General features: G+C 38.7%; 1 protein-coding gene across 3 annotated transcripts; it reads right to left on the bottom strand.

The window, feature by feature from the left end:
- Positions 1 to 2,301: 2,301 nt before the first annotated feature.
- On the bottom strand, positions 2,302 to 11,633 carry LOC116251004 (UPF0235 protein At5g63440). Of its 3 annotated transcripts, none has more exons than XM_050077034.1 (7): positions 11,055 to 11,633; positions 6,936 to 7,036; positions 5,954 to 6,107; positions 5,686 to 5,782; positions 2,961 to 3,049; positions 2,813 to 2,881; positions 2,302 to 2,725 (listed from the first exon to the last, which is right to left on the bottom strand). In XM_050077034.1, the coding sequence occupies exons 1-7, from the start codon at positions 11,130 to 11,132 to the stop codon at positions 2,666 to 2,668; spliced, it is 648 nt and encodes a 215-aa protein (XP_049932991.1). In that variant the 5' UTR covers positions 11,133 to 11,633; the 3' UTR covers positions 2,302 to 2,665. The 3 variants fall into 3 exon arrangements, 2 of the variants coding, with proteins under 2 accessions (XP_049932991.1, XP_031480913.1); XM_031625053.2 differs by having other exon boundaries at positions 6,936 to 7,050; positions 11,055 to 11,626; XR_007572919.1 differs by lacking the exon at positions 2,302 to 2,725 and adding an exon at positions 4,502 to 4,581 and having other exon boundaries at positions 2,850 to 2,881; positions 6,936 to 7,050; positions 11,055 to 11,628.
- Positions 11,634 to 12,224: the final 591 nt, after the last annotated feature.

Genomic DNA, 12,224 nt, shown 5'->3' on the forward strand with positions numbered 1-12,224 from the left:
GATAACCTGGTAATTGATTAGCTTCGGTTCCCACTTAAAAAAAGTTATGGTCGGACCAGCAACCGGTAGAAGTTCAGTTCCTGGTTTAGTATCCAAGTGCATCGACACTCCATGCTAGCCGGCACATCTTAGACCCTGGAAGCAAGGGAATGGAGAGAGTCTTGGCTCCTTTCTGGGACTCCTCCTAGGTAAGGAAGCTATTCTAATCCTTCTCTTAATGAACATGTTTCCTCACATATTAGACCTCAAGATGGCTCAACCAAAAACTGACTCGCGTTCTTGATATAGAAGACTCTAACCCAACTTGTAGCCGATTTTGATCATTTGGTAGCATGTATAGCCATCCAAATTTCTCAAAATCTTCAATATACAAGTATTTTAAGTCCTCCCACACAGAGGGCAGAGTGAGACGGATTTTGTTGATATCAACTGTTTCTTCCCTCCCAAGACTGTGATTGATTAAATAAGGCTACTTGTCTTACTGTGAGCGTGATTAACTCGGCGACGAATACATCACCGACCCGTTTCTAACTGTTTTTTGTTCAGCAGTTGATGGGTGAGCCATATAGTTAGTTACCTCTTATCTTTCTGAGCTTTCCATCCAACTGTATTGGTCTCTCTCATCATCCCTTTGAAGAGATGGAGCCCAATGAAAGTCTTTCCTTAAAGAGTTAACTAGATTATCCTGTGCAGACACACAAAAAGCAGACCCACACTCCAACACCATTTTCACTCTGTTGGTCCGCACCACTGGGTGTAGGCCACGTCGAGTCGGCCCCGCGCTTCACGCCGATACTCCTCATCGATCGATGCCTTAATCTGCACAAAGAGGAAAAAAAAAAAAAAAAAAAAAAAAAAAACAATTGGGAATCTGGCCTTGTTGATTCTTAGATTCTGAGTTTATATTAATCAAACTTTAGAATACTGTTGGTAGTGCTTGGGACTTGGAAAGTACTTTTGTCAGGTTCTCCACTAAGTGATGCCAAGTTTTTCTTTTCTTAGGGGACCATCAGGTTGCTTGTGAACTTGCCCAGCTGATCTTGGTACAGCGGCTCACATGAGAGAGCTCATAGAAGTAACAAATTTATGTTTCCTAATATACTATTAAATACGATGGAATCGCTTTTTCTTTAGTCTCAGACTCCAAGATGACTGAGATGATCAATTGCTTTTCATTCTCTTTGCTAATGAGTTTTGATTTGGGAGAACATCCTGCTTTTTTCTTAAAGTTCTCTAGGAAAAACTCCCAACGTCATGGAAGACGTGGAATAACTTTATGTAAGAATTTTGATGCCTGTTTTGGATGCAGTGACTTTGTCTTTATAAGAGCATGCCGGAAGAATTTTGATAATTCAGAATTTATCTGAAAAATGGAATTTAAATAAATACCTGTTTGATTTTGTCATGCGCATGCTTGTCCGAAGGGAAAAACAAGGAGGAATTTATAAATAATAGTTCAACTTTTGGTGTATTCACAAAAAACCACTTATCATTGTAAAATTTACAAGCAACTGCCTAAATTATAAAATATATAACAACAAGCTTCATGACAAAAATATATTTGAAAAGACCAACATATCCTTTGCAAAAAAACTTTGCGACAAAAAATTTTCACAATTCACATTTTCTTTTGGCAAATCTCTGCCTGATTTTGCGTGATTATAAAGACAAAAGGCGGAGAATGATTGAGCGTGAACAAGAATTGAAATTGTTGAGAAATCGGCATGACATGTGATTTGAGAAATTACCTTTCCAAAAAATTATCTTGTTTATTAAGGCAAGAATAGTCTCTTACGTATATTCTTAAATTGTTCTATTTGTAAATCATCTTATAACTCAAGCAGGTTATTGTAACCTTTCAAAGTCCAGCAGTTATTTTGTAGCTACCTCAAAACTTGACTGGTTATTTATAAATTTCTCAATAACTTTGGTTCAATGTGACTTCATCACCTTTATCTCAGAGTAAAATGGCAACGAAAAACATGCCATATCTAATGATAGTAACTTTTTAATAGTTTTCTATTCATTAGCTATTGAACAGTCCAATGAAGAATAGCTACCACGATTACAGACTTGCATTTTTAGATTTATAAAGACATTTTGGGCGGTATGAATTCGAAGTATAAAATAAACCTTCCACGACTCCTAGTGGATTGTAGAATCAGGCTTTTGCAACCATAAGCTACGCACCGTCATCCAGCAATATTTGGTGCTTAATCAATACCGTCCAGCATCGGAAAAAAGGCTGCACCTCTATATTAATTAAAACCTTAAGATGTGATGCTTAATCAACGCAGTCCAGCACCAGAAAAAGGCTCCACCTGTATATTAAAACCTTAAGCTGTTTAACAATATTCTACATATATTTGCTTTCATATATTCGACGCAAGTATCAGCCACCAGCTTTTCTTGGGAAATAAAACTTCACTCACAAGTACTTACAAGTAACAGCACTATAACAAAGAAATACAGAATTGCATACATTAAGCTACCAAATTCTCCACTATGTCTAACCCCTTTCCCATCTTATAAAGGATTAAAAAGAACTGGGCACATTTTACAGACCAAGTCAGTGCAGACATTTGTATGGGAACATAAGCACTGATCTCGCTTGTATCCTGTAAAAAGTAATAGGAAACTCAAAAATCACACCGTGCAATGCAATTCAAGGCTGAACAGCTTCCAGTAGCTTCTCATAGACCTTTCTTGCAGACAAGTCTTCTACCTGAACCGAGAAAAAAGAGTTAATCTTGTAACCTGTGCAATGACTCCATATACAATGCCGTAATCAAACTATAACAACCTAACTTACCACAAGTAACTTTGATTTATTGTTCCATCCTCTCTGCAGGGTCATCTGGCTCAACCTCAATCCCAGTACCTGTATTAGAAGCATCCCATTCGTATAAAGGAATTCAAAAGGAAAAAATTGACGGAAAGAAAATATTCTAGGACCATACTTTTCCCATAAATTCTAGCAACTCATTATTAGCTTCTCCACGAGCAGCAGGTGCAGCCACAGTAACTCGAACATCATCTGCATTTACTCCTGGATCCAGAAGGGGTGAAAACACATTTCATAACTTTTTATTTTCCAGCATAAAAGACATGATTGAGAGAGGAAAGAAATTTGTGAAAAAAGACTTGCTCTTCGGTTCTTTTTGTTGTCTGGCTTAATTTTCGCACAAACAACTCCTTATCGAATAGTGATGATCATATATAAGTATATAACACATTTTCCAACATTGATCAAGAACTTTTGAGCAATGAAAGCACTGACAACTACTGGTGATGGGAAGGAGCTTCCCCATAGGATGGATCATGAAGAATCCATCCATAGCAGAAAATGCCAGCACTGTCAAAATTCACAATCAATAGCTAGTAGTCACATCCACCAATTATATTTTTGCTAATCATATAATTTATGCAAGTAACTTCACAGGCAATTTGCAGAGATGATAAACAATAAAATTGACAGACTAAAAAAAAAAGCCCTACCATACTGCTGGTCATATACTTCTTCATGTTTCTTTAAATCAACTCATGTTCTAGGCATTCCTACCATTTTATGAAGTCAAGGAAAAAACATGAAGTGATTTAAATTTAGAAAGTTAGACCAACAAACACTTGGTTTATGAAAAAGCAAAAGCCTGGAATATATTAACTGAAGATAGCCAACAGGCAGGCAAACAGAAAGGGTTCAGCGAATAGCAGGCTAGGCTGCAACAAAACTTCAGAGAAATCACAATACAGCAATGCCCATCATAAATGATCTCTTTCATCTCAACAATGAAAATGTCTAAGCCGCTATACCTTAGTAACTTTTGGAATATAACAGTTGTTGACAAAACCTGTCATAGGAAAAATCAAAGGACCAAAAAGGTAATGCGAGAAGATAATAGGCCAGACTGTTGCTCTACCTCACCAAGAAAAATCTTGGGATAAGACGTACTTACAGAATTTGGAAAAATATTGAAAGGAAAGGTCAAAGCACAAAAAAGATACAAACATAAGAAAAGAAATAGGGAAGCCCACTTGAAGTATTAGGCACATTTGTAATAAAAACAATAAGTTACATTTTCAATCTATTGGAGTTTGTGATATTTTTTCAAATTATTGTATCACATGACAATCCCTACAGAGACAATCACATGTACACAAACAGAAGGGAAATAGTTGACCACACGTTCAAATGCAAACAATTCCAAAAGAGAAGCTTTGTCACCAAAAAGGTTAACATTATCTAAATCCAGAAAATAACAAACCAATTCCAAAAGAGAAGCTTTGTCACAAAAAAGGTTCACGTTATTTAAATCCAGAAAATAACAAACTTAAAAAATAAGAGGGGTTAGAGATTTAGTTCAATATATTGTGTCTTCAGGAGCAGGACTGAAAAGCAAACTCTGGATCCAGCATGCAGTACAGAAGATATCTTCTATAAACAAACTGAACATGTTTTGTTTAATTTTCAAAAAATAAAAGGAATAATATCAACATCTACCTGGCAGAAAAAGAGCATGGATGTCAACATATAACAACTAATATATCTGAAAAATGTTATGCTCGTGGTGACCTGGCATCCTGGAGAAATCATCATTACTTGGTGAGGACTATCATGTCAAAGTTGAAAAAAATATAACCAAGCATCAATACTGTCCTGCATTTATTTAAATTAACTTGTGTTCAGCACAAAACAAGTAAATGCATCAAATTATGCACGAGAATCTATGTCACATGGGTGCGGGGTGTTGGTGCGGGTGCGCAATGCGGCAAGGTCCAAAAAAACTTCGGCGCAGGTGTGGCGAGACATTATTTTATATATATATATATATATATATATATATATATATAAATATTGTGATAATATCACAAGAATTTTCCAAAAATATCACCTTTAATATGTTCTAAACTTTTTCTAGATTTCTTTTGACATTTTAATAACTATTTTAAATTTCTGTAAAAGTTATTGTAAGAAAATTAGTGAACAATTTATACTTTCATGTCATAATTTCACTACTGTTTTTACACGACAATGAATGGTGTCAATGACTGAAGACCTAGGCAGCCACAAGCGAAGGCAGAGGGCAGACAACCAATGACCGACAACCTACTCCATTTCCATTTCCTGCTATCACTAGCGACCAGGGTGCTCAATCGACTGTCACCAAATTGTGTACCGGCAACCTCTCTATGAGCCAACCTCTCCCTCATTCGCTAGCAACCTACTCTCCCTCCCGTTTCCCACCAGCATTCATAACCTGCTGGAGTCGCTGGAATATATATATATCGTCGGAAATCAGCTGGAGTCGCCGGAAAGGAGCTTCTCATGAAGCAGAGGAGCAGTCGGCCATTGGGCAGCTGAAAGCTTCAACGAAAATAAAACCCTTTTTTGACAAGGGTTTATATTTTTCAAGTTTTTTTTTAAAAAAAGGTAAAAAAGGACATATTTGTCCTTCGCGTGTTCTGACCGCACCCGACTCGTCATTGACCCGAGTCGGGTGCGCTTCTGATGCGTCGTCAGAAACCAACGGGTGCGGCAGACTGCACTGGCGCCATGTCGGGCCGCACCCGTCCGTGCACCCGCACTGGTGCTGGTGCGGCAGCCTTTGTAATGAATCTGTGTGACAGACGAGAACACGTTACTAGAATCACAAGAAGAAACAAGAATATGATAAACTTTTTTACTTGTAATTGCTGAACGTTGTGCACGATCTTCTACTTCTATAGCCACTTGAACAAGGCCTCCTTCTAGTTGTGAAATACAAGGTGGTATAGGGGCATCCTGCATCACCAAACAAACACCAGTTGTCTTAGATGGATTACTGCCTAAATGCCGATAAACTAGAATAGAACAGTTAAAATAAAATCAACCTTTGACATGGAGGTGGATGCAACATCGAGTATGCTCTTAGAAGAAACAAGAACAAGTGAATTCTGAGAGAAACAAAACTACCTGAGGGTTAGTTTCTGCTGCAATAGAGGTGAGTGCACCATCAACAACATATATGAAAGGGGCACTTTCCAAATCTTCTACAGAACGGTAGCAAACAAGAAGCTCACATCCCATACAGGTCATGCGGAACTGCTTTTCTAATTTTCCTTCACCACTGGATAAAACAGCCACAGATTGTAGCATGAGTATAAATGCAAAGACACTTGCCATGATATTTGGAATGCTTTCTTTACAATATCTATTGCCACCATAAAAATATTGACATTATTATAATGATTTTCATCCACCAGATATGTAGTGAACATGAATGACAAAGTTTTGTGCTTCAGTTTTATACGATATCCTAGTTCAACTTTATATCCTTTTTATCCTTTGAACAAAAAGGCAACACTTTCCCTAAAGGAAAAGGAAACAACGGAAAAGTGACCAACTGAGAGAGTACAAATATGATAGCTCCTTCACAAGTTTTAGAGAGAGATAAGATACTCCCAACCAACACCAAGAATTGTGATGCATTGTAGATATGTCATGTTATAAGAAAATAAATAAATACAGTAGTGAAACATCGAAAATGAAAGGCATACTTAACATAACAAGCCTTTTGCTTGGAAGCAGCATCTTAAAGGACTCCTTCAACTTATTAATCATGCTCAAAATGAAGAGGATCTAACAAATCTGAGGAGACAATCAAAAAAGTCTTATCTTTGTTCATTCCTTCTTTCTTACAGGAAAACAATCTTCCATTTAAGGTTTTTGTCTCCTCCTGTTCACTAGAAAAAGATCCAACCAGCCCAATGTGGCCCCACCTTGATCCATGTCTCCATTCAAACGTGTTTTCAACAAAGAAACAAGTTTTACAAATAAATGATAGGAAGAAGGAGAGAACATGGACCAATGTAAAATAAACAAACCTTGAAGATCGAGCACCCAAAGATCAAATTATTGATACTGAGGCCAAGGAAGTCTGGTAATGCATGTTTACCGTTTTAGAAGAACTTTTCCAGCCTCAATAACATTAAGTCTAGCGAGATGCTTCTTCTTATCCAAAACATATGCCTTGTCAGTCCTTCGCCTTGGCATTTTCTGCAGTTGAGTATCTTCAGACAGAAATCCAGTAAGGATTTATCATAACCAAGGGTTACAATAAATACAGCACCATTATAAATAGTGATATACATGTCCATTTTAAACTTTTGACAGGTAGTAAAGAAGAAGGAAAAGAATTCATATGCTACATACCCAATACAGAAATGTATGCTTTTTCTTTACTCCTTTTAAATCACAAGACCACTATCATACTGCAACTAATATAAGGTAAGCATTATAAGAATTCTGACAAATTTTCTGATGATGTTACAGCTAAGTGTTTCAAGGTCTTGCATTGTACTTTTCATGCACTGAGGTGAATATGCAATGGTAGTAACCTGAAGAAAAAATATCAAGGCGTCTTCAATTTCAACTTCAACTTCTACAAGCAAAAACCTGGTACTCTGGCTGTCTTTGCCAGATTCTTTCTTCCTTGGCAAGTTGGGTTTCCACCTATGTCACATAGGTACGGGTACGGGTGCCGGTACGGGTACCGGTATGGACCATTTTCAAAAAACTTAGGTACGGGGGTACGGCCGTGCACACACGGATATATATATATATATATATATATATATATATATATATATATATATATATATATATATATATATATATATATATATATATATATATATATATATATATATCAAAAAATTTCAAACAAAATAACATATTCACACATGTATATCAAAAAATTGCAAACAGAATAACACACTTACTTTCACATAAATCATGGTCCAAAACACAGTATGGAAGTAATTAACTTACAGTTAGTTCCTATCATGTCGAGTAAGAAATAACACAGAAGCAGGATGCACAATGTCAGAAAAAACATGAAACCTGTCGAGTAAGAAATAACACATTTCATGCTTAATAGACCATAATATACTGTCTGCAATTAGTTCCTATCTCTCTTGGTTTTGGGCAGGCAAATCACAACGCTGATGTGTGTTCAAAGCTCATTACAAGAGAACCAGTATTGTCTTCGGAAGTCTTGCTTGGTATTGCAAAAAGGAAAAAAAAAAAAAAAAAGAACGATAGAACTTAGGGGAAAGCCAAGATCCTACTGAAGGAGAAAAATAGCTGATTGAAACATCACGGCACTGACAGTGGAGGGAAAAAAAAAAAGAACATCAGCAACGACTCCCATCACCGGCAGAAAAGGAAAAACTCATCTGCAATGCAATAAAGTACAGGGGAAAGCTACTCATTCAAGAAAAGAAAAGCCCAAAAACATCAAAAAACACAAAATGGCTCATGTGAAAGATGAAAAGGGACGCGAAACAGGGGAACCACAACGGCGACAGGCGATGGGTATTCTGCCTGTCGTCGCCGTCGCCGGTCGTTGCTGGCGGCGATGGATCATTGCATGTCGTCGCCGTCGCCGGTCGTTGCCGGCGGCGAAGGCAGGGGTGGAGCCGACGATGAAATGGTTTAAAAATAAAACCTTGACACTTGACAGTCACCTTCTGCCATCGCCTCCTACCGTTTGCCGTCGCCGCTGTTGTCGTCGTTCCGCCCTCCGTTCGCCACCCTGCCGTCGCCTGTCGCCGCTGCCTTCGTCGCCAAACTCATGAGAGGTAAGTCAGACGAGAAAAGGAGAAAAGGGTTTCGAGCGAAACCCTTACGATTTTAGTTTTTTTTTAACGTTAAAATGGTTTTATAATTTAAAATGAAATAATCGTTAAAAAAAAAAGACAAATTTGGACTCGGTCAAACTTGACCGTGTCCGAAAAAAGTCAGATACGGCCTCCGGTACGTTGACCGTACCCGGTACGGTCAACACGTACCGGGGCTGTACCCAGGCTTGTACCGGTACTGGTGTCGTACCGGTACCGGCAGGGTACGCCTCCTTTGGAGGCATACCCGTGTTACACAGGTTTCCACTCTGACAACTCTGTTACAAATCATTCTTTTGTTTACCTGTACTCTGGAAAAATGATATATTTATAAATGTCCGACATGTTCACCAGGGATCTCAAAGTAGTCAGAGTCCACTTAATGGTTGTAGTCGAATATTGGATCTAGTTTTGAAATTTAATTGACATAGACCTCTTGTAGCCACATCGCAATCAATCATACTCAGATTAAGCAAATATGACCCTTAAATTGGCTTTCAAACAAAAAATACCAACCAAACCAGATGTGTAACTTAATATCTCTCTCATAAATGATAGTTTGTGGATGTGTACATATACAAGCACACACAAATACTGAAATATACTGTGTTTCAGTGCTTAAAAAAACGAAAGAAGCACCTAACACATATAAGTCACAAACATGGAAATGTTAACACTACATATGAGCAGAACAGAGTCCGAGAGCATCAGGGTAAGCTCAGGCTTCATACTTTTAAGTGTAGCCAGCTCACTCAAGAAAGTAAACAAAGCAAGCATGGGCACCTCATCCAGGTCTAACTACCTAATAACCAGACCAAACACAATTGGGCAAGTGGAACTTCATTAATCTCATTATTCCTAATGCAATCAGCAAGGTGTACAATCTCCATTCAGTGGCAGGAAGCAATGTCATTACTCTTCTGGTAGGATGCTTTTTTCCCCCAAGTTTCAAGTGACAGGATCAAGTCCTGCTTTACACTCATCCTTCTTTTATCTTTTTAATGGGAGTGTAATATGTTTTGTTCAAGTTAAACAAGCTGCAGCAAGCAGCACTAGTCTCTGGACAAGTTAAGCCTGAACAGGTCTCTCAAGCACAACTGGAACTGAACATGAGCCATGAACGTCGTAAGTCATGAATGTCATACTCATCCTTGATATCGGTTCGGCGTATGCATGCACACACAGATATACACATGCACAAGCAAGATAAACTCTTGAATCCAAATAAATTTTTAGCCCAAAGCAAGTGGCAAAAACATATCTGCATACTGAAACTACACAAGAAGAAAGACAAAACGTCCCAAAATTGAATATTGGAGATACAATCAAATTAATCAACACAAAGCCATTAAGGTACTTCTAATTTTAGATAACAATGGAAAAATTAATGGCACAACAGTGTACCTGAAGAACTCATTAGAAAACAAACTTGAGCGGTATATGTTCTAGATTGCAACATTAGCATCAGCAGGGAACAACATCAAACAAGAAAATGCAGCTACCAAAACCTTCGTTCTTCAAGAGAATGTGATGCAAAAGAGGCTTCAAAACAAATTATTAAATATTATAAATGGAAAGTTGAAAAACGTAACCTTTAAAAACAATACAAACTCACACCAAGAATTAGGGTGATTAACTAAAATTATAAAAGCACCATGTTCCTACTTCCCACTTCAAATTTATCACTATTTGGTGTCGCTTATCGGGCACAAAATAGTTAGATTCAAAATTAGCTGCATTGAACTACCACTCAGCACGCGTTCTGTTTTTACTTCCATTTTTTATGTAAAAAATTCTAGTGTTTCGTATTTAGTTCCTATCAAACTTCACAAATTAATATATACGCTTCTTTAGAATCTTCACCTTTTAAAACCAAGGGTTCAGACTCGGAAGCAAACCACATATCCCCGTTATTTTTTTTAGCTGGCGCTTTGGCCACTCCAACCAATTTGAATGCAGTTACTACTAGATACAGGATAAAGGTTCAGCGCAAAGCGCCCGTACCGTGCTATCATTAAGGACAAGTTCCAGGGGATCGAAGACTCATAAGTTGAGACTATTCTAAGCTTCTAGGTCGCGTAAGAAACAGACATTGCCTCCGGTACTCGGAACCTAAAAAATATCAAGTGCTTCTAGGATTGAGTTTCCACGGAATTCAAAGCCATGGTATTATCGTCCCCACTCTTGTTAAAAGTCGGGAGATGCCACGCTCCTCATTTCCTCCAAGGGATCGAAAGTCCAGCAATTGCAGTCCGCAGCGAAAGCAAATAAGAAACAAAAACGACATTGTATTCCGAGGGAAGGGTCTTGTATTCGACGAACTTCATAGCCAAACCGTAGGAAAAGATGAAGGGGGGCAGATGGAAAAGAAGTAGGAAGAAATGAGTTAGTACCGGTGATGAGAACGTGGGACCCACAGTATTTGCAGTAGTAGACGAAGAGGTCGGAGTCAGGCCCGTCGGGGTTCGCATCTTCGCTCGAGTAGGTATGCGTCGTCCTCTTCGGCATCTTCCTCTCTCTCTTTCCTTTTCCCTCTGATTACCGCCTGCTCCTTCTCCCTCGATCTCTTTACCGCCTTCTCTCTCTCCCGCCTCGTTTCCTTTGCTGCCTGCACTGCACTCTCTTCCTCCAACTGCGCCTTACCGAACCCCCTCCCCTTTTCTCTCCCTATTTCGGAGGAGCAACCGGTCGGGCAGACTGGTTACGTCCTTGATTCGATTCTAAAGGGTCTGTTTACTTTTTGCTTGGTTGATCTCTCTCCCTATTTCTGACTAAACGATGGGTTAGTGCAATCGTTTGAGCCTGGTTTCCTGTCCTTGCTGTCTGCTCTTTCTTTCCCTCCTCTTACCTTTAACGCCCTGTTTGGTTGGAGGGAAACTTCCCCTCCTCTTACCTTTAACGCCTTGTTTGGTTGGAGGGAAAGGGAGGAAAAGGAAGGGAAAGGAAAGGAAAGGGAAGGGAAGAGGAAAGGAAGGGAAAAGAATGGAATGGAAAGGAAAGGAAAGGAAAGATTAAAATCTTCTTCCGTTTTTCTTTTAGACGTGGGTCCTCATGGGTATTATGGGCAAAAAAAACTTTTCATCTTCCTTTCCTTTCCTTTCCCTCTCAATCCGTCCGATTTGGGAGGGATTGAATTTACACTAATCTATTCTTTCCTTTCCCTCTCTTTCCTTTTCCTCCCCTCGCAGCTAAACATACTTTGTCTCTTTCCCTCCTTTCTAATTAGCCAACCAAACAAAGAAGGGATTGTTCAATCCCTCCCTTTCCTTTCCATTCCCTCCAACCAAACTGGCCCTAAAGGAGTCTTGATTTGTGACGACGACATAGGTTGTTGGTCTTGAGGCTGGATCTTAATTAACCCCTTCTCTTCTCCCTGGATCTTATGGCTCCCTCTCGCTTTATATCTTCATTGTTCAAAGCTTTTGTCTAGAGGATCTGATCTTAAGGTCATATTTATGGATTTCAAATCTCATCATAAACCAATAACCAATATAGGCCAAACACAGAGTGAAAATTGATGGGTGGAGCCACATGTCTGGACAGTTGCCCACAAATTTCATTTA

The sequence above is a fragment of the Nymphaea colorata genome, chromosome 3 (genome assembly GCF_008831285.2).
Source record: "Nymphaea colorata isolate Beijing-Zhang1983 chromosome 3, ASM883128v2, whole genome shotgun sequence".
Lineage (NCBI taxonomy): Eukaryota > Viridiplantae > Streptophyta > Magnoliopsida > Nymphaeales > Nymphaeaceae > Nymphaea > Nymphaea colorata.